This window comes from Dipodomys merriami, unplaced genomic scaffold, assembly GCF_024711535.1.
Source record: "Dipodomys merriami isolate MVZ:Mamm:240054 unplaced genomic scaffold, mDipMer1.0.p SCAF_2, whole genome shotgun sequence".
In the NCBI taxonomy this organism is placed as follows: Eukaryota; Metazoa; Chordata; class Mammalia; order Rodentia; family Heteromyidae; genus Dipodomys; species Dipodomys merriami.
Window position 1 is genome coordinate 85,283,611 of NW_027203381.1, and position 23,669 is coordinate 85,307,279.

General features: G+C 33.5%; 1 protein-coding gene across 4 annotated transcripts in view; it reads left to right on the forward strand.

The window, feature by feature from the left end:
• Positions 1–23,669, forward strand: part of Cblb (Cbl proto-oncogene B) — a 168,075-nt gene that overhangs the window by 103,218 nt on the left and 41,188 nt on the right. For all 4 annotated transcript variants that reach the window (XM_070030329.1, XM_070030333.1, XM_070030332.1 and 1 more), the window contains exons 6-10: positions 1,439–1,560; positions 5,467–5,604; positions 7,224–7,311; positions 8,596–8,727; positions 18,123–18,326. In XM_070030329.1, the coding sequence (XP_069886430.1) occupies positions 1,439–1,560; positions 5,467–5,604; positions 7,224–7,311; positions 8,596–8,727; positions 18,123–18,326 (684 nt within the window). The remainder of the gene's footprint in view (positions 1–1,438; positions 1,561–5,466; positions 5,605–7,223; positions 7,312–8,595; positions 8,728–18,122; positions 18,327–23,669) is intronic.

A 23,669-nucleotide genomic window follows, 5' to 3' on the forward strand; every position in this document is an offset into this window, starting at 1 on the left:
TGGAGGAGAGGAAGCAATATTTTAGATGATATTGTAGTAACAGGTAATATAGAGTATTAATAAAATAGAGAAATGAAAAACTCATTTTGTTCTGATTAATTTATATCATTGTTTACAAAGCTATCAATTTGTGTTATGCTTACAATGTCTTTTAATCTAAAACAGTGTATCAGAAAAATAAATTTTATTTTCTGAAGCACTTTATTTTGTCTCCATTAAGCCACAAGTTTCCAGGATACTTTTGAAAGACAAAACAGAAAATACATACCAACTATTCCTGACTATTTTGAGTGGGTTGCATTTACAAGAAAAACAGCATACAGACTTAATTCTATTACAGAAATATTTTTGCAATTAATCATTGACCCTGTGAATTATGTACTAAGGATTGGTTGCTAAATACTGGAACTGTTGGCTCAAAGCTCCAATTTCATTTTTAGTTTTCATTTGTATTTGATTGGTGCATTGGCTGTATATAAAATTTAGAATTTTTAGAACAAATGTTTCCTCAGTATGTGTGGACTTTAATGGAATTGACCTCAATATCTCATATTTTGTATTCTTGTCCTTTGAAGAAAGAGTAGCAATAAAAAAAAAGAAAAGAAAACAATGTCTAGGATAGCAGTTCTGTTACTTTTCAGTATGTATTGATATTTCCCCAAGTATCATTTTATTCTAGATTTTTTTTTTAGTGACACCTTAAGGTAAAATTTAAAAATGTATTTACCCCACCCCCCTCCAGGTACAAAGAACATTTCATGTTAGTATTCTCCAGAGTTCCATTTTAACCCAATTAGATATTTTAGTGTGATGGTGAAATACCCTAAAGGTATTCCTTGTTATCTATCTCTCTATATATTTAAAGCTAAAAAATCATTCTTTCCTTTATTTTGCTCATCTCAAGGGACATAATTCTTGAAGAATTCTTCCTTGCAGATCTGAAACTTGCTTTACAATAATGAATAACAAGTCTCAAATCAAACAAAAGCAGGAACTCTTTATCAATAATGATGTTTAGGACAACCTTTACTTAAACAGCTTTAGCCTGGCAACCATGCTACATCTTTTCTTTTTTTTTTTTTCTTTTGTAGAAATTATCTGAGTTCAATATCTGGCACAACAAGATGTAGTGCTGCCAATTTCTTGGAATGAATGTAGCTTCAGCCTTAAAAATGTCCTAGGAATGATTCACCACACCCTCAAGAGAAGTGTTCTCTCACTGACTCTTTTTCCTCTTGTCATGACACTGAGAGTCCACCTGATCCAATTAAAGAGAGATTGATACATTGATGCAAAAATTTGAGTGAAGCCACATAAATTCATGTTCACTGTTTACAGTGTACAGAAGAATTTCTCTAATTATATGAAATGTGGTTTGGCATGAAATTAGTAGTTGATAATATCTAGGTAATCAATTTCAATTTCTTTATATTTTTAGCCTTGGGGTTCTATTTTGCGAAATTGGAATTTCTTAGCTGTAACACATCCAGGTTACATGGCATTTCTCACATATGATGAAGTTAAGGCACGGCTACAAAAGTACAGCACCAAACCTGGAAGGTAAGAGGTTTGAGCACTGGTGTTTCTTTTCTAAGTACACTGGTAATACTGATCAAGGCTGGACTGGAGTGGGTGGGGAGGAAAGCTTTATAAACCAAAGGGTGCTGGGTAATTGAGTAATTTCAACCAATATGTTGTACTTGCTCTGAAACAACTTTTCATTGAGAAAAAAGGGCTGAGTTACTATGTAAATTCATGAATTTAAGGATTCATTAATCCTCCTAGTTTTGCTTTTCATATTGGAGGTGTGGGATATTGAATACTGATTATGATTCTTTCTGTACAAACTTCTATGTGTATGTTTAGAACTTGAGTTTTGTGCTTAAAGATGAAATAAACAGGTAAGTTTTATGTTCACTAGCCATAAGCAGTTAGGATTTAGGATAAACAAATGTGAGTATGCATAAATACAGATAAACATACATATATGTATTTAGTAATTTCATAAGCATGTGTAAGTCCATAGTTAAAATATAAATCAATTTCATGTCCTTGGAGACTTCTTTAGTACCTTCTGTCCCTTTATACCCTCAGAATTTTTTTTTTCAGAGATAAAATTGAGGGAGACCAATAGGTTGAGTACTATCCATTCAGTCCTTGGCTTGGGCCTAGAATTCATAGCTCATTAACTGGAAATTCAAGACCAGAAAATTGATCTCTTCCATGGCTCAGTGGGTTTCTCCCACATTCCATCTAACTTATGTTATGTACCTAGTAAGCCTTTACACAGTAATATCTCTGCTGCAGTGGGCAGTGCAGTAGTGAAATTGTAACGACATAGAGACCCATCCTTGCAGACTTCAGATGTCATTGGAGATAATGTTTCAGTGTCTACTGCATACTGATTTTTCAAATGGAAATAAGTTTATTTTAAGAATGGAAGTGGTTTTTTATTTGTTAAATCTTCTTTCTTTTAGGACCATTTTTATTTGATTTGTAATGAATGTGATATTTAACCTTTAACAGTCTTCTTAGATGTAAGCCAGGAGTTTCCATTCTTCTCTAACAAAGTGAAAAATCTCCATTAAAAAAATAAAGAATTAGTGTAGAATACATAAAGGAACTAGGGAGTACAGAAAACAACTTGAATCTTTAGTCTAAATTAAGTCCAATGGTTGTTTTTGTGACCCTCAACAAAGATATGATGCTTCTACTTTGACAGGGACTGTGAAAAGTCCTTTTGTTTCATTCAAGGTTCTCTCCTTACCAGATTTTTGCATAGCAAAAACTGAAATGGATAGTCTGTACTAAATTATAATGTGTAAAACTTCTTGAACAATTCTAATGTGCTTTCAAACGTTTAGAAAAACTTCTTGAACAATTCAAATGGTTTTGATAAAATTGGCTTTACAGAATGACTGTTTAACTGGTCCTTTCTCTTGGAAAGTGTTTCTTTTTTTTTTTGGCTTCACAGTAAATGAAACTGTTGGTTCTTTTCCAAGAATGTATGAATTCCTAAGTTTTGTTTCATTTGGGATCCAGCAAACAGAACCTTAGCAATGTGGTGAAACTGCTTTGAGGCTAGGAGTGTAACTCAAGGACAGAATACTTGACCAACATGTACGAGACCCCAAGTTTGATTTCCCAGTGCCAAGGAAAAAACATGTATATGCATATAGTCACAAATTATACATACATATTCTCAAATTTTTATACATATATAATAATGTGTACAAATGTATATGTAACATAGTTGTTATATATGTATATAATTTTGTGAATCTAAGAAAACACTTTGAAATTTTTAATGTTAAAGATAGTTTTGATTCCTAAACCATCCTATCAATATGAAGAAATTTAGCAGATTTTTCCAAGCATTCCATTTTGGGAAGCAAGGTCTTAAAAATAAAGCATAAGTACACTTGATTTGGGAGGGAGAGCTACCAAGAAAAAGGTTAGCAGAAACTGATGAAAAAAATGTGTGAATGAAATTGAAAATGCATACAAACAAATCCATATTACAATTCTCATAAAATAATAATGGTTATTTGCATGAATTACTTGAATTTCTCTATAATAGCCAGTTTTAGAAATACCATCCTAAAACAGTGCTTAGGAGAATGGAAAAGGACATTGATTATAACCTGAGTAATTTTACAAGAATGATTTTATATTTTATTTACTAAAATAAATCATTTATTAGATTTTTAGCATATAAATATGTGAAAATTCTTTCAAAATATCAACTGTATTGTATTTTTTCATTTTAGTATTACACTATACTCATTTCATGAAAATTAACCATTCAGGGCTGGGAGGGTGGCTCAGTGGTAGAGCGCTTGCCTTGCATGCATGAGGCCCTGGATTTGATTCCTCAGTACCAAATAAACAGAAAAAGGTGAAAGTGGCACTGTGGCTCAAGTGGTACAGCTCTAGCCTTGAGCTGAAGAGCTGAGGGACAGCGCCCAGGCCCAGAGTTCAGCCCCACGACCAGACCCAAAAAACGAAAATTAACCATTCACAGAGATCTTTATGAACTCTACATTTTACTATTGATTTGAATGTATCATATACATTTCTTAGTGTAACAAGTTACTAACAACCTTTAAATTATAATTTATAGTGACTTCTTTTCAATTTTCGTAACATTGTAGCTGCCTTGCTAGGTGGAAATATTGTATCTTAATCTGATGAAATATAGCAAATAATTGATAAGTTAATAACATGTTTTCAGGATCTCTTTGGGGAATCTTTTTAAACATCTTTCCTCCAAAGGTCATTTTTGACAGTTTTTTAAAAACCAATATGAAGTTCTTCATAGGAAAAAAAAATCACAAATTCTTCTTTTCTTTTCTTAAAACACACATTTTTATGGGTGAAATTATATTGCACTGCTAAATATACAAAACTATTAAACCGATAACATTCTATCATTGAGGTCCACCCACAGCCCTCAAAGTGTAGTTCGATGAGGTAGCTCATTAGTTTAAACTCAAAATGGAGAACAGCTTAAGGAACTCATGTCCTTGAAATATGCTCAATTCTATCTTGTAAAGTTTTTTGTATGGCACTTGGTTACATCAATGACTAAATCAATTTGAAATACATTTCTTTATTCTATGGTTGCTTTTTTCTTAAACTCATCTAACAGCTTAAATATAACCAAAGTTTACTCACTTTGACCTACATTAAATAGCAGAGATTGTCCAAGCTGAAGTAACAAAATGAATAAGTAAATGATGATGATGATGATGATGATGATGATGATGATGATGATGATGGTGATGATGATGATTTGAAGCCAAGTCAATGTCTCTTTCCATTGGAAATTAATTGTTTCAGAATTTGTAATTGACTTGATACATGTTTTGAACTGTTTTGGCTTTTTATTGACAGATATTTCAAATTTAGGTGGTAACTATGAACTTTCATCCGGTTTACATTTTTCATTAGTATCATTCAACTCTTCTGAAATACATTTATAAGATTAAATGCTCAAATGCTCGAGAGAAAATGTGTTATTTTAAAACAAGTTATTATATTATTAAAAACGTTTAAAGAACACATTTAAATTAAGAAGTAATAATGTTGAGTTGCACAGTAAAAACTGCCTCTGTCTAAGTTGGGCAAATTAAAATTTTACTTTCTTAGACCATTTTGGTTTTCCTCAAATAGTTTATGTTGTAGCCATTTCATAACAGAGCATTTTCATACTCAACATCTGTAACCATGAGGGTAACTAATCACTTGATGGTTTACAAGCCAATTGCTTTTCTCCTATAACTGTGTATACATGCAATTGAAAAGAAATTTTTGGATGGATAAACAGTGAACTATTATAGTGTTAAAAATATAGTAAATGATAGAAGATTGTATCAGGAATTCGGGTGCTGTTATTATTTTGGCTTAAAAAGAAAACAGCTTAACACATGTTCAGTTGAACATCCTTTTTCTCATGTTTCACAGCTACATTTTCCGGCTAAGTTGCACTCGCCTGGGACAGTGGGCGATTGGCTATGTGACAGGGGATGGCAATATCTTACAGACCATACCTCACAACAAGCCCCTATTTCAAGCCCTGATTGATGGCAGCAGGGAAGGCTTGTGAGTATGGGAAATGGGTGCCAGAGGGCTTATGGACACAAGTTTGAAAATACAGACTTTCTAGCAATGGAGACAGTGGGTAGTGATAATGACATTCTGATGGCTGATTTTTAACTCAAAACTAGGGTCTCCAGGCTTCTTTGGTCTTGCTGTTGCCTCATTCTTAGTGTTCATCTCTCCTGTCCTTTTATGATAACCTAATTAATTGAACTTTATGTTAGAGCAAATTTACTCCATAATCGAATTACATCATGAATTTATATCTTTCAAGAGGAAAGTTGATATTTAAAACTTTAAAAATAGGTTTATGGGGGCTGGGAAGGTGGCTCACTGGTAGAGTCCTTGCCTTGCATGCATGAGGCCCTGGGTTCGATTCCTCAGCACCACATAAACAGAAAAGGCCAGAAGTGGCCCTGTGGCTCAAGTAGTAGAGGCTAGCCTTGCGCTGAAGAGCTGAGCGACAGCGCCCAGCCCCAGAGTTCAGTTCAGGCCTCATGACCACCAACAATAACAAAAACAGTTTTATGAAGCAAATTATTTAAAATAATCGACTTCTCTTTCCTCAGGGAAAGTTAACTTTTTTAAGAGCTACTGTTTATTGTTTGTGTTAGTATTAGATGTGTCCCTCCTTCATATCCTTCTCTCCCTACACTCACTCCTTTCCCTTTCTCTTTTGCCCAAACAAATTTAAAAAAATTATGAAACCATATTCAGAAGCGTGTGTTACTAGCCGAGTTCAGTTTATCATATACTGTTGTTGGTTAAAATTTTAAATTTACACATTTACCTCCCAATTTTTTAAAGATAAACATGTTGAAAGAAATGTAGAGATAATCTGTTTGTCCCCTCACAGTAAATATATGCAGATATTCTTAGTAATTTTAATCATATGCCATTCTTTATATCCTTTCCTAGCATTCAGAGTGCCAATTTTTCTTCAGATTTCTGTTCTCTCTGCTAATTCAACTTTCTGTTTGTAATTTTATTGAAATCAATGAAATATAGAATTTGAAATTATTTGATTTGTAGAAATTTGTAAATGAAAAAAAAATATATATGGGGCTATCTCCATGTGTATATATTATGGGAGTGGAAGCTTTGTCTGAAGAAAGAGATTGGGGAACTAGAACAAAGTATAGTTAGAAGTAGACTATAATAATTTGAATAGAGAAGTCTAGTAGATTATTATAATTTGAAATAGAAGTATATTGGTGTGTAAGGGGAGAGGAAAATGGGGAGAACAATGTAAGGGGTGACATTGACCAAGTAGCATTATACTCATAACCTGACTCATGGAATTGGAAACTCTTTGTACAACTACTTAATAACAACAATAGTACTAATTAAAACATGAGTTATATTGCAACAGTTTTGGAATTGAAACCAATATGTTAAAATGTTAACACTTGTAAGAACTATATAGTAAAGTATCTATAATGAAAGTACCTACTTAGTGGTTTGAGTCCATATTATGTATTTCTTATGTGATAACATGGAAAGTAGATATTAATATTTTACATGCAAAAATGTTGGTTTAAATGCAGAAGAAATCTGTAAATAAGCTTAAATACTGTTAAAACTTGTATGTTTATAGTAATCAAGTATATATTTAAATTCAGTTATCTTTACCCTGATGGACGAAGTTATAATCCTGATTTAACTGGATTATGTGAACCCACACCCCATGATCATATAAAAGTTACACAGGTAAGGTTACTTTCTGGAAACAATATAATTGTTAATATCAACTTTGAAATCAGTCAGAATCTCTGATTATATTATATATAAAATCATCTACAAATACTTCCTACAAACCATAACTACTTCCAAGACTCAAAGAAATTACATTATATATTTGTAAAAAAAAATCTGCTGTTAATGTTCTTGCTTATAGGATTAGATTTGATATATAAGTAAGTAAATCGATATTGGATAGATATATGTGAATAGAAAGTCTTATAAAGAAAACTAAAATATTACAATAACTGGATAAAACTATGTTTAGGTATATTCTGTAAGAAATATTTCAGTAATATTCAGTAAGTTGCATAATTACAGTAATATTCACTAAGACAAGACATATGTCTTTTCTGTTTTTGAGCACTGAATATTTTACTGCACCAAATGTTCTAATCTTAAAAACATAGTAAATTCAGTGAGAAGTTTAATATGCCATTTTAAAGTTGCTGATATGATTAGTTTTCTTGACAGTGTTAAGGAGAGAGCCTGCATTTTAGAATCAAGAGAGTGAATGAGATTTTGAGGGAAATACTTAAACTCACTGTGACTTGTATATTTTTCTTTAAAAAATTGTATCCTTTGGAGATTATGTGAAATGCTAATTGCGACAAGCAAGCCAGAAGAGCAAATATTGTCTGTGTCACAGTCTAAGTTTTCTAAAGGTAGCTAAGAAACAAAATTTAGTTTTCATACAGAATTTTTTTTGACAGTGAACTTAGATTGAGTATATGGAATTTATAGAGAAAGGAATAAGTAATTTCTAGTGCCATTTAAATGAATCAACTGTTGAAGCAAGTTCTTCCTTAAAGAATTGTATGAAACATGATTGTATTTAAAATCTCATAAAACTGCCAGGCACCTGTGGTTCATGACTGTAATCCTAGCTACTCAGGAGACTGAGATCTGAGAATCACGGTTTAAAGCCAGCCCAGGAAGGAAAGTCTGTGAGACTCTTAACTCCAATTAACCACCAAAAATCCAGAAGTGGCGCTGTAGCTTAAGTGGTAGAGAGCTTGCCTTGAGCTGAAGAGCTGAAGGACAGTGCCCAGGCCCAGAGTTGTAGCCCCACAACCGATTTGTTGGTAAAAGCGCAGATGTTTCAAAAATGGATTTTACAGACCGGATTGTGATTATCCATTATATCATGTCTGAAATTGTAGTGTAATGCCAATGGGATCATGTGTGACATGTAATATTAACTTCACGAGAGAAATACATTAACATTGGCCAACTCCCTCCTCTATATTCCAGGAACAATATGAACTGTATTGTGAAATGGGCTCTACCTTTCAGCTCTGTAAGATCTGTGCAGAGAATGATAAAGATGTCAAGATCGAGCCCTGTGGGCATTTGATGTGCACTTCTTGTCTAACAGCATGGCAGGTACAACTTGGGTCTCACCAGCAGCATGTCTGGCTTATGTCCCTTTTCAGACTTCCTTTTTTTAGTTTTCTTCATCTTAATGATTAAGGGCATAATAAAGATAAGCATTTTATTTGAAATGTTTATATAAAGCTTATGTTTGATCTTACATAATTTGAAATTTTGTTTCTTTATCATTAATTTTATGTTAGTCTAAGTACTTCTATTTGAGCAATACAATTAATTTCAAGATAACACAAATATTACTACCTACCCATGTGTATACAGATATCACCACCTACTCATATGCACATAGCATAATGCAGGAGTCAGGCAGATTCTGAAACAAATTAAAATAAACAAAATTAAATTCTTAGACAAATGTTACACTGTTGTTTTTAACCAAGTCTCCTTCCTTATTCAGAAATGAGTCCCTTGTTTCTCGTATGTCTTTGTAGGGCTAAAATAGAGTAAAATAGAGGCTAAAAATCAGAGGAAAATATCTGGCAAATAGTTTACCCCACGTCAGATATTAAAATTTCCAATTTATAGGAGCTGAATGCAAGACAAACTACCTTCCTGTGTATAGGAAGATATTTTACAATAAGACGTAAAATAACTGATTTGCCCAAAGATTTATTAATATTTCCTTATCTGTAAAGATAAAGTTGGAGAAGGTCAGAATTCTTTTTTTGGCTGTTTAGAAGATAAACAGAATATGTTCATCAAGCCATTTTGCTACTACTGTTTACAGTCATATTGAACCTAGTTATATGTTGATGTTTAGAGAGCAAATAATTATTAAGCCTTTAATATATAAAATGTACTTATAAATATATACATATGTAAATGTATATACACATCTGTGTGCGTATATGTGTGTGTGTGTGTGTATATATATATATATATATATATATATATATATATATATATATATATACACACACACACACACATACATACACGCTCATCCGTCCCTTATTCCTAAACCTGCCAATCCTTGATCTTCATTCTCCAATATGAACATTTTTCTTATATGAGCAAGGAGTTTCAGAGAAAGAGGCAAAGAGTCTCAGAGAGGCATCACTAATTGTTGAGGTCATTGCTAGGTAATAAATACAATACTTGGTTGGTAATTATAAATAAAATAATTACAAATATAATTACGATTACATTTATATCGGCATTTAAAAGGCCTTTTTGTTTGGAAAGGTATTTTAAAAATAGAGAAGGTGGTGAAATAAGCTGAGCTGTAAGTGGTTCAGAATTTTCAGAGTCCCTTCTTAACACAGCTAAACGCTTCCACATGCATCCACATTCCCCCTTCAATATGCTTTGGGGTTACATTTTCCTCAGATTTTCTTAATGTGCTGGCCCATATTTCTCATTTTTCCTTCATTGTGTTGACAAATTTTGCATAGTATGGCAAGGTTGATGTTTGCACAAAGGGACTCTTCTTCATGGCATCAATAAAAAGCATTTCAGCATGTAGCAGCTGGTAATAAGTGTAAACTTAGTAACGCCTTTTACAAACGACTTGTAGTGAATGTGTATGTACTACTCTGCAAGTATACTTGAAATATACATTAGTGGGTATTGCAGAGTTAATGTGGATTCAGTGGTTGTAACTACTTGGGACTGTTTAGTTGAAATCCCTTCAATATTTCATTAAGAATTGGATTGATAAAGAGGCCAACTTGTATTCATTATCCTGTGGATTGACACAGGCATTTGCTGTGGTAGTATGATTGTCACAGGTACAAGGAAACAAAAAGTTTCTCATGTCTTTTTAAAGAAAAGCAGAATTTTAGGGTAGAACAAGCTTCTCTTGCTGCTCTCTGTATCTGTACAGTTTTATACCTTTTAGCTGGTTTTCGCAGAGGTCTGGTCCTGGAGTGAATGCATCCATGTTCCCTGTTGTTGGAATTCACATCTTTTTGCCTGATACTGTACTTGGGTCACAGGGATTAAGAGTCAGAAGGTTTGGTTAGTTTGGAAGAAACTTTGTTTTAGTAAAAGATATTGTTTAAATAATTACATAAAACAGTTGTTTATCCTGTAGCTCAGGGTAAGTTACAGAGTATGGCTGAAAATGAAACAATGAAAATTGTATTCTATATACTTCTTGAAAGTCAGTCACTCAGTCTGTCTGTCTGTCTGTCTGTCTCTCTCCATTCTCCATTTATTTTATTATCTTTTTAGACAATTTGCAAAAGTCTGTTTTGTGCAGAAGGCATAGGGCTGATTCATATTTGTTATTAGTGTTATTAGTTAGCCCTGTACATGTTCTGCAAATGGTACGATCCCTCTTATTGGTTGCTTATTGGTTACTTGATGCATTTCATGAGTTTTTCATATGATCGGCTTTCCTTAGATTTTATTCTGGCCAATCAAACTTCTAAGTTATTAACATTTGCTCTTTACTTGTAGAAGTTGAGGAAGTGCATAATTGTCAAGCACTGGAGGCTGGTCAAGCACTCACAGCGATCCTTCATTCAAGTTTCCTTTTCCCTAAATATTACTTAGGACAAGTCTTGGTAATCCTATTTGTCTTCCTGAGTCCCTGTATATAAATCGGGGTCTTACTGGTCAAGGAAGCTTCAACGCTGACCTTTTCCATTTTTGGCTAACCTGATATTTTTACATTTGCATACAGATTTTGTAGTAATAGCAATATTGCCTGCCAACCAACAGATCCTTTTTGACAGTTTTCATGGTAATACATGAACAGCAGTAAAGCTGATCCTTGTAAAGCATTAGTAAAAATTGCCCCCTTATTAACAAAAATAAAAGTCTTAGGAGAAGTTAACACAGTTAAAAGAGAGATGAAAAGCACTTGGTATTGTTCAATCTTGTATCTGTAGCCTCTGTGTTGAACTTATTGTACTTAAGTAAAATGAAAGGGGTTTATGTGCAATACATTGTCAAACCTCGTATCTAAACTCATCAGTGTAGTGGGACTATGTTCAGACTTTTGGGGTAATGGACTTTGGAACAGGTAGTACTGTATATCTCTCTTCTTTTGGCTTTTTCCATATTTAAAAATAGCACGAAGTAGGCAATATTATATTATATATACTTTCTAAAGTCAGTGGTTGATTTCGTTATATGGTTGTTTTCCCTATAAGAGAAAAATTTTAAATTTTCAGCTAAATTATGCATGGGGAAATTCTCTTGTTTTGCTTAACCAATTTGGTAGAAGCAGACTTGGATAATCATCCCCAAAGATCTAAATCTATTTGTTCATCTAATATTCATTACCCAGCTGTTGTATCCTAGAGTCTGTGTTCATCTCGGTGCAAAGAAGAAAATTCAGACACATTTCTACCCTCAAGAAGTTAAAATTGTATCTGAAAGTTTTATAGAGGAGGAAAATATTAATAATTACTTGCAATGAATACCCTGTTATCCTTCACATTTAATTATGGATGCTAGACATTTTTTTATTACTTTCCACTTTTTGGTTAGGCTTTCCAATGTGAAAATGATTTCAAAGGCTGCCTGCCTGCCAAGACACTGTGATAAATCAGTCACAATCCAATTGGAAATATTTAACCTTGACAATAATATATAGCATGTTCAACCAATGTGCATTTTTAGCTAGTCATTCTTCACCATCTCCTCCCATTTTATGCCCTACTTTGGTTTAATTGAAATTCATTAGAGACTTAAATTTCATGTAATTAACAGAAAAACCTAAGAAGGGCAGCAGTGTCAGTTAGTTGTTGTTACAGGCCACAAGTGGTAACTCTTTAATTGCTGTCATAATGGTTCATTAGTTATCCTCCCCCTCCCCCCCCAAAAGGTGTCAGATGCTTTTTATCTCCTTCTGAAACATCTGTGTTATTTAATAAGTAAGCATGTAGAGTTTGTACAGAATACTCAAGCAAGTCAAATAATCACATTTCTAAGGGCATCCTCTGAAGCAGCCTAACTGTGGTGTGGAACTTCTTTCTTTTACCCTTGGTTAATAAAGCTTGAGAAGGGTTCTTTCAGTTCCACATAGTAATGGGGTATTAACAAAATATTTATCTTCATTGCCTTCCCCACAGCTTCCTTACCTAAAATATTCAGTGTCTGCTTTAACCTGAAAATGACCTGAGCTCCTGAATGGCATAAAGTCCAAACTGAGTTCTTATGAATTTCTATGCAAAACAAAAATTAATTATGGACCCATGTTTTGAATTACTGCCAGGGATTTTGATTCAATTAAAAATGAAATTGATTTTTTTCCCTCTGATTGTTATACTTTCTTGACATTTCTCCAAAATACTTTAAAGTTCCAAAGTCCTAGTTCTCAAAAAACTCAGCAGAAGAAAATCCATGAACTCTGATTTTAATAATATATATTATTAGATTTATGGCTGGCCTCTCTCTTCAGCAGTACTATTAAGAAGAAATACTGAGAAGTTGGCTAAAGGATGTAAGAAGCAAGCTCAAGTCATCACATTTAAGACAAATAATGTTTCTTGGTATCTTTCCTCAAAAGCAACTATCCTTCCACATTCTCCTTTCCTTTCAGAATGCTGGAAGTTGATATTTCTGCTTTGAATCCAGGTTGTATTTTTCTCTAAACACGATAAAAAGGTAGGAGTCCCCTCTCATTTGAGGAGTAATGAGAGAAACGAGTTTTCCAAAACTCTATGAAAAGGAGACAAATCTAAGGAAATTATTGACTCTGAGTCTTATAACTCACACTGATGGACTCCCCACTTCAAAGCATTCTTAGGAAGACAAATGCTACGTTCTTGTTTGTGATACAGAAGACTAAATTTACGTTCTAGGTACATACTTTACCACTCAATATATTACCCCCCCCCCAACCTTGCTTTTCTTTTATTTGAAATTAAGTCTCACTAACTTTATCTAGACTATCTTCAAATTCTTCTTTCTCTTGCCTCTACCTTGCCAGTACCTGGAATTATAGGCATGTATGAAATAGCCCGGCTTATTCCATTTAATCATTAGTCATTATAATCGACATAATATTCCTTGAATTCTTCATTATGTCATTATACCTTGCAATTAAGATGCAATGAATGATCTAGTGTCACACAGTGTCAGTCATGATTAAGAATGTTGTGTCTTTTTTTTTTTTTTTGGTTCACAGTACATGTTTTAATAGATCTACTAAGTCAAAGCCAGAAATGAGTCTAGACTCACAGGTGTTTTCCTCCCATATCCATTAAGAGATAGCATCAAAATGAAATCTCTTCCTTATGGTGCATTTAGCCTTCAGCTACTATTTACTCTTTCATTCAACAAGAAGCTATGGAATACCTGTGGGCAATGCTATGCTCTGAAAATGCCTACTCTAGACTCAGTCTGCTCTTAGTCTACCTGTTTATATGACTATAGAAAAATAATTACTGTGCTAGTAAAGAGACTTAAAGTAACTCCAGATTATCAAATGAAATACAGAAAAGTAATAGAGAATTAACTGATGAGGAAAAACATACACATGCTCATTACCATAGGAAATTATAAAATGTGCTCCAAACAAATGAGATGCATGAGGCTGTACATATGCCTTCCAGTCCCCCATGTATACTGTACATGTAAGCATGCATTCTTTGCCTCTTTTAATCATGTTTCATGCAAATCTATTTTACTATCTATATTTAATTAAATAGTACTTTTTACTTATGTTAATTGTTATTACCTCCAATAAACTATTGAAAGAAATGGTTGACTACATTGTGATATTTACAATGTATGTAATGTATTTTGGGCAAATTCATGTATTTGATGGTGGTGATGATTAAATCATATTGGTGGTATTTAATTAGTTTTTCTTATAACATTATTTTGAGAGTAGGAAAACTTGTCTTTTGAAGGTTTATTTCTTCCCACTTTCTGTCACAGCTAATTTACTTTTAGATGACCTAAAGTTATATTTATGTATAGTATTATCAACTTACACAATTAATGTTTGGAATGTGAGTCTGGATTGCATTATCATGAGTATATTACATAGGTAAGTTTCCAGATGTCCATTAATATTCTCAGATCACTTTGAGGTCCTTTAATTTGGAAATACTTCTTATTTGAGGAAGTGAAAGCTACTGAGTCAATTAAAATAGAAGTCTTAATTAGTTCCTCTTAATATTCACAAGATGTAAATATTTTGGAGACCAGAGAAAGGATTTATTCATTGATCTTTCCTCACTAACATCTGCTGGTTGGTCTTGAGTGAAATATACATTGACAAAAACATTATTTTAATTATTGAGGCATAATCTTGATGATATATATGTCTATTCCTCATATGTATTCAATGAATACTATAACAGAAACTTGGGTAGTATAAGCAAAGCAGCATTTGAAAATTTGTGGGATTACTACTTTGCATATGACTGTAGTCAGTTTATAAAGAAAGAGTGATGGGTAAAATCATATAAGAGTACGTACCAGTAAGAAGACAGACAGTGTGATCTATTTGTAAATTAAAAGAAGTATTCATTATCCTGTTTGGTTGACCTGTGTGTAGTGTAAACTCTGAACAACAGCTATAATTTTGCAGAAAATAACGCTTGTGATATTTATAATACCTGCTGGAACACGTCAGAAATTTATATAACATTAAATTATTGGGGTGGTAATTCGGTTTTAGATGAACCAGTCTTAGTCTTTTTCTTAGACTCTCAAGACACTGTTAGTACCTTTTACCAAGTCTTTCTTCTTTAAAGGTAAAGTCGTTCAATTACTTTTATGAGGAAATAGATGGAATAAATTAGAAGTCTTCCTTAACCAAACGACATGTAATTAACATTGGAAGTTTCAAGAGAAACCTCTGGTGCCTGATAAGTAGATGATACATTATGGGCATTGCATTAAACAATATTTAGATCTCCTGATTGAAATTGAGTAGAATAATTCGTAGTTATAATAGTTGTAGGGTTGTCAGGTTCTAAAAAGTGTGTCATATGTTGCTACACATGCAAAAATATTTGTGGATGAATTTATGTAAAATGTAGGATTTGTTTCAAAATAACCTAAAAGTGGAGGGAGTAGTGAGGGCATAAAAGAAGCTATACTAGGCATAGTTGATTATTGATAATTGGTGGTATGTAGAGATTCATTAATCATTTCTCTTTAATGTATATGTTTTAAATTTTCTAAAGTAATTTTAAATGTATTTACATGGACATTTACCAAATATCCACTTGGGACTCAAGAAACTGCTTTCCATTTTCCTTTTAAAAAAAGAGAGAACATGAGCTTACTCACAGCTTATACATGTTCAAAGAACTAGATTTTTGAAAGTGCCTGAAGTCCCGCATAGAATGTAAATTTGTTAGAAAATTCCATAATGCACCCAATTTAGATCCCTTTTATACATAGTAAGAAGATTTTGCCTAGTTGATTACATATATTAAGTACTTTAAATTTTTTCACATTATTTTAAGTAGTTGTACCAAGGAGCTGCCATTTAACAAAGCAATTTATGAATATAATGTTATTGGAAGGTAAAATGAAGGTTAAATTTCTTTAAATATTTACCCCATTTTCCTTAAGTACTATCACCATATTGAAATTTACAGTGTAAAGAGGTTACCTAAAATAGAAGAACTTGGTCTTAGCTTGATCATTTAAGAAAATGTGGGCCAAATAATATTTAAGGTGTTAGGAATCCATCAGACCTACACATGTGTGGTAGTAATATCAAAGCCAGTCTGTATTCTTCATTGTGCCTTAGTTGAACAACTCTACTTTACCAAATTTTTCTTCCTGTTATATAAAAACATGGGAATATGAGATTGTTGTCATTGCTGTTGATTAAGTAATCGCAGAGGTATTCATTTTCTTTTTTGACAATTTACACAGCAATGGAGATATTTAATATGATTAATCAGAAATATGTCACGATTATTCAATCTGAGAAGAGTACAAAAAATAATTTTACCTTTGACTCAAGCATGACCTAAGACAGGGAGTTCATAAATTTCCCATTAATCCAAGTGGAGGGCCCAGTTCAGAGTCAAGTATGAGATTGTTTTTTCCCTTCCCTTCCCCTTCCTTCCCCTCCAATTCCCTCTTTTCCCCTCTATTCTCCTCCCCTTCCTTCCTCTCCCCTTCAGTTCTCTTTCTGTTTGTCTTCTCTTTTCCTTTCCTTTCCTTTCCTTTTTCCTTTCCTTTCCTTTCCTTTCCTTTCCTTTCCTTTCCTTTCCTTTCCTTTCCTTTCCTTTCCTTTCCTTTCCTTTCCTTTCCTTTCCTTTCCTTTCCTTTCCTTTCTTTTCCTTTCCTTTCCTTTCCTTTCCTTTCCTTTCCTTTCCTTTCCATTCCTTTCCTTTCCTTTCCTTTCCTTTCCTTTCCTTTCCTTTCTTTTCCTTTCCTTTCCTTTCCTTTTTCCTTTCCTTTCCTTTCCTTTCCTTTCCTTTCCTTTCCTTTCCTTTCCTTTCCTTTCCTTTCCTTTCCTTTCCTTTCCTTTCCTTTCCTTTCTTTTCCTTTCCTTTCCTTTCCTTTCCTTTCCTTTCCTTTCCTTTCTTTTCCTTTCCTTTCCTTTCCTTTCCTTTCCTTTCCTTTCCTTTCCTTTCCATTCCTTTCCTTGTTCCGTTCCTTTCCTTGTTCCGTTCCTTTCCTTGTTCCGTTCCTTTCCTTGTGCCATTCCTTTCCTTGTTCCATTCTGTTCTGTTCTGTTCTGTTCTCGTGTAGGGTTGAAATTTGAACGCTCGGCAAACTTTCTAGTAAGGTACTTTATCACTCCAGCCCCAGTTTCAGTTCATTATTTATTTTTTAGATTTTTTCTCATTTTTGTTTGTTTTTTGTTTTGTTTTTGTTTTTTTGTTTGTTTGAGAGTGGCCTCAGATCATGTTCTTTGCACCTAATGCCTCTGGACATAACTGGAACTAAAGACATGCACCACAATGCCTCATTTATTGAGATAGTTTCAGTAATGTTTTATCCTGGGTGGCCTCAAACTGCCATGCTCGCAGTCTCCTTGTCCTGATGACTGGTTGAGATTATAGACATGACTCACCATGAGATGGTTCTTTCTTAGGATAACTAGGATAACATCTCTTTTTGATCCTTACTTGATATAATTTATTCCATCTCACCCTTGAAATGATTTTATGGATTTGAATTTTTTAACTGTACTATATTTTCAGGCTACCATGCAGAAACAGAACGGTAGTAAATAGCTCTAGGTTTCTGAATGAACTTTCAGGGAAATGAAGAGTTAAGCTCCTTTGATAAATCAAAATATTTTTCATAAGAAACTCCTTGGTAAATTTGAAATTCCTAGTTTATTTGTATTTTTAAACTTCCTATTGTATCTCCCCTATGTCATCAAGCCCTATCTTCCCCCACTTCTATCCACTCTCCAGTGTTTTACAACTTTGTATACATGTTGGATATTGGTACTGCTCTATTAGGCATAAACAAGGATCAATCTGTATTTTCTGTTTGTTTAGGAGTCTGATGGCCAGGGCTGCCCTTTCTGTCGTTGTGAAATAAAAGGAACGGAGCCCATAATCGTGGACCCCTTTGATCCTCGAGACGAAGGCTCCAGGTGCTGCAGCATCATTGACCCCTTTGGGATGCCAATGCTGGACCTAGATGATGATGATGATAGAGAGGAGTCATTGATGATGAACCGGCTGGCCAATGTTCGAAAGGTAAAACCAGAAATCATGACATTAAATAGGATGGTGAGAGGACATGAAAATGCACTGTTACCAAAAGGAGTATGGCTGAGTGCAAATGGCAGTTTTCTTAAGCTTATTAAATGATAGACAGAAGAACAGTCTATATACTGCATGATGAGAAGGAGGAGAGTGTAATCAAACCTCTAAGACCGGACAACTCATCTGTAAAGAAAAATTTAACCAAGGATTTTTATCAAATTTAAAAATGGTAAAACTGAACCTGATGTATTTTTATTAAGGCTAGAATGTGTCTTGGAATTGTTTTCTTACTAGGATATATTAAATCTTTGTTTTTAAGAGATCACAAGAGACTTATCTTTGTAAATTTATCATAGTCTGAAGTTTTCTCTTCAAACTAGCTAGTTCAGAGAATGGACCTTATTAGTTGATCAAAAATAGCTATTACTGCCCTTTGATATTTGCATAACCAAGTTCACAGGACTGTGAAAACTGTGAAGTGAACCAGAATGCCAGTTACAAACTGGAAATGTGGCTGTACCTAGACCTCTCTGAGCCAGATGTGATCTAAAATGCCCTCAAGCACAAAGACTATAAGAAGACCTAGAGTAAAGTACCAGTTCTGGTACAGAGCAATACTGCAATCTCAGGCAATTTCCTAACTTTTTTATTTCTCAGTTTCCTCTTCTGTTAAAAACAAGAGAAATGTGGATGAATGAATCAGATCAAGAATTTAATAACCAAAGACAATGTTGGGTCACTTAAACTTAGTGTTTTTGTTTTATTCCCAGTATTAGTTAGAATTAATGTTGTGTGATAAACGTCCCAGACTACACTGTATCATCTGTGACTAGGAATCATTTCACCTCTTCATGTGTGTGGTAGAGCATATTTGAAGTAGTAGAGACACTACTTTGTCATCTGACATCTTGTCAATTCCTGCTTCACAACCCAGTAATACATACCAGTCACATGTCTATTCTGAGCCCATTTCCTTATCTAAAAGATATGAAACATAATACCTCCCCCCAGTCATTGGGAGAGTAAGGCAGTATGCTACCAATGTAGAATTTTACTGATTCATGGCCCTTTTTTTGCTGTGAAATAACAATTATATATATATATATATATAAGCTCTACATTTAATAAACATATAAGCACCCTGGACATTTTTTTAAATATAAACCAACAAAAATGTACCACCTAAACAGTGTACATTTAACTGATTCTATAAGTACTTGCATAATTTCCTAGTTAGCCCTTTAAGAAGAGGTTGTAATCTAGTGTAAGACACAGTGCATATTTAAAGAATTTTTTTTCTTTTCTTTTTTTGTTTGAATGTGTGGGTAATAGGGAGTAAAGTGTTTCAAAATCACAACAGCCCAGTAGTTCAAGGACCTAGGGAGAAATGCTTTCTATCTAGGAAAATATCATTTCAATTTTCTTTACTAAATAGATTTTCTTTCACTATTTGATATAGAGACAGAGGCTAAAGTTTTACGAGCAATTCTTTCAAGAACGTTGTATACTTTACTGCTTGGAGAAAATTTAAAAAGAAATAGACTGTGAGTTTGAGGAAAGTTGCAGTCTTGGCCTCTGCATTGAGTTAGGGAAAGCTTGGGCCTCTCTTAGTATTAGTGGCTCTTACAGTAGAAAGGAGGCACTGAGAATCCCAGTACCCAGGTGACTGAGGTGAGCGGGCTTGATCCTTCATCTTGGCCTTAGACCTTGCTTGCTTTCTTCTCCCTAGCAGCTGGTAAACTTCCTCTCAGGAGACTGAGACATTTTCATATTAATCTTCTCTGTTGTTTACCTGACCAAGAGAAAAGGATCTGCTCAGGCTTTTTTGACCCAGCAGTCACATTTCAGTGGCTTGTGTCACTTAATAAAGCTTTTATGAAAGTGTTACACCCTCCTTATGGCAGTTAGAAACTGCAGAAATTTAAAGAACTTGAGGGAATTTGTAAGTGGAGGAGTGATTTTTTTAATAGTCATTATGTCCATTTATTTGCCTCTGGCTGCTTAGATAGATTTTGACTTTTGTAGTATTTTTTTAATAGCTGACATTTAATTTTTAATAGAACCTTAATTTTGTATTGATGTATACATAAATTATTTGAATAATTGGGTATGTAATACTGTGATACCATGTTCCTATTCATTATGTTCATAGGTACTATTTAGAGGACTATTTTCTCTATTAGCTATTCATTGTTAAGGCATGAATATCTGATTTAACATCATGCTCTTTGGTACTTAAATACAGGGGATATTTACTCACCGAGTCAAAGTATGCTTACTTGTGTACCTATTCCTTGAGGGTAGTGATCAGAACTTAGGCATCTTTTTCTTTCTCTTCCAATCTGAAAATGTGTGTGTGTGTGTGTGTGTGTGTGTGTGTGTGTGTGTGTGTGTGTGTGTGTGTACATCAAACTGAGGTTTTTATCTAGTACTGTTTTATAGTATAAATGAATAAATATCCTATGGTAATTTCAACACAGTAGCTCTTCTATATGAATTTCCTCTGTGTTTTATATTCATTCAACTTAGACCACTCATTTACTTTAAAAGCATTCATTTTCTCAGCTCCAAGAGTAGACTGTCAGTCATTGTCTAGGAGAATAACTCATTTTTTAATCTGCTTTTTCAAAATAGTACTTTTCTTATCTTTTATGAGCTCATTGATGACTAAATTGTGAAAATATTTCTGCCTATCTTAAGCTTATTGCATTCTGTAAATTAATAATCCATCTATCACACTGTAGAGGTCTGATTGTGTTTTCTTGTTACCATGGTGATATCCTGTGCATACTGAACATATAGAATGTATTTTTTATTATTCCTTTTATTAATTAAGTATATTAATGTTATTCTTCACAGAAGCAAATACAAGTCTTTGAAACCCTGAGCTGTGATGCCTTCTTAGATGGAAGGAAATTAATGGCATTAACCACATATTTTAGATTTGGCCTGAATCTATACCATTATGTGAATTCAGATTTCCAGGATAAGTGGATCTGATGTGAGCTGTCAAAGGAAATTCAAGTGTGGTTGCTGAGAATACCACAGCCTTCCCTTAGTTCAATCAGACCAGAGCTAAGGAAAAGTATCTATTGCCAAATAGAGATTTACATCCTTTTGCCAAACTACATGGGGATTCTTTATAGTTTGCTGATAGTTATGTTTTCAGGGCATATTAATCAGCAAATACATATTACATATAAAATCAACAAGAATTAATATATAAAACATTGATAGGTTGAACTATGAATAGATGTAAAATAATTCCTATTGTCTTAAATATTATATTTTTTAAAACAACTTTTATAAATCTTAATAAATGACAGTATATTAGACTGAAAATAGTATGACTAGAGTTGGAGGAAATTATTCTTTTTTATCTTTTTATTTTTAGATTATCTTAGTGTTTCCTTTGTAAAATGAAATGTATTGCTCATTAATAACCGTGTCATCTAATTATTGCTTTTCCTAATATAAAAAAGACCTAGGAAAGGATTTATGCATACAAACAACAGTGTTTTGTAGTTTTTTATATGAAGGTACTGCCTTTTATGTATTTTATTTAGGTTCTAAACTGTACAAGCAGAGTCCATGTTAGAGCTTGAATATACAGCATAGTACAGCACTTGTACTCTTGTACTTAGTTTGGAATCTACCTTTTCTAGCAGACAGTCAGCTTCTTGAGGGAGAGGGTCTGTCTGAGCCTTCTCCATTCTCAGAGAGTCACATAATTCTGTGTAGGCTCCGGAGAAAAGATTTGCTGAATGATCAGCGGTGGCACTGTTATTCACTTTACTGTTCTGAAATAATACTGAGTCATTCTACCTCAGTTCCTATCTAGGTTTGGAACCATGCAGTATGTACCCTTTGGCGCTAAGGTTAAATATAGGACTTAATTCATGCAAAGTCATCATAATAATTTTGATATGTAGTAAAAGCTACCAGGGCTGGGAATGTGGCTAAGCATGAAGCCCTGGGTTCGATTCCTCAGTACCACATAAGCAGAAAAAGCTGGAAATGGCATTGTGACTCAAGGGGTAGAGTGCTAGGCTTGAGCAAAAGAAGCTCAGGGACAGTGCCCAGGCCCTGAGTTCAAGCCCAGGACTGGCAAAAAAAATAAAAAAATAAAAAAGCTAACTACTTGGTTGCTGTTACATTATTTTCATATATTACAAATTAAAATGTCTAAGATATTTTTATTAAAAAATCATTGTTTTTGAGAGAGCTACAAAAAAGTTTTTCTTTTAGATATTGCTATTTTTCATTCTATTTTAAAAGGATTAGACAACAAAACTGTATTTGTTAGAAAGCAATTGGTTGTGTTTTTTAAAAATATCTTGTTTGCATAGTTATGGTTTCATTGAATAATTGCATCAAAGTAACTTCCTGCTAAGCCCACCCCCATGTTGTAATTTACACTGTACTTGTTTTCTGTGCTATACATAAGTGTAAATGATTAAGAATTCTCTAAAGTTAGAGAGAAGAACCTTAAGAACTAAAGTTGCCACATAGTAATTGCTTTTTGTTCAAACCAGCTTTACCTGGTATTTGGGGAGCAATAAAGGGTTTCACATGAAGGCACTTTTTCAGTGACTAAAATTTATACCTTTAATTCCCACAAAGTTCTTGTTTCTCTGCCATTTTTATGGAAATACTTCTGAATTATATGTCACCCTTCCCTGACTTTTCAAAATTACTTATGCAGCTGAGTGAACCAAAGGGCATAAGAAGCTATCCCAGTCAATACAACGTATTTCTGGAAGCTTAGATTTTGTACAAGATTTAGGGATGAGTTGCATGAATGAAGGGGAACAAATTGAAATTAGAATCACATATGTATTTGGATCAGGATGAAAAAGTCTTCTAAATGTTTAAAATTAAATATGAAACTTCAAACAGATTTCAAGGTTATAGTGTCTAGTCGCAGGTCGGAAATCCAGCTTCACCCTTTATAAGTATTTCAAGGAGCAACAGAATACCCCCATGTGATGAGCAATATTTATTACTTTAATAGAGAACTGCCCTTGGGGTTGTTACCATGTGTGACACTATATTCCTCTAGGGCAGACCCCATGGACAATACTGTTCATCAAATTTAAATTACCTCTCATATCATTTAGTAGTTGTCCATTCCAATTTTGTAACCCTTCATTTTTCTTTATTACTTTTAATTTGTAATATTTGAAAAATTTCCAGAAGTAACTTAAGGAAACAAAGATATTAGTTCATTTTAAAACACATCAAATCAAATGGTCTCTGTTCTCAGAAAGAACCAAAGTGCCTATATTCTTTAATAAGAAAAACTTTGCAATAGAACTCTTCCCTGTGAGAGAC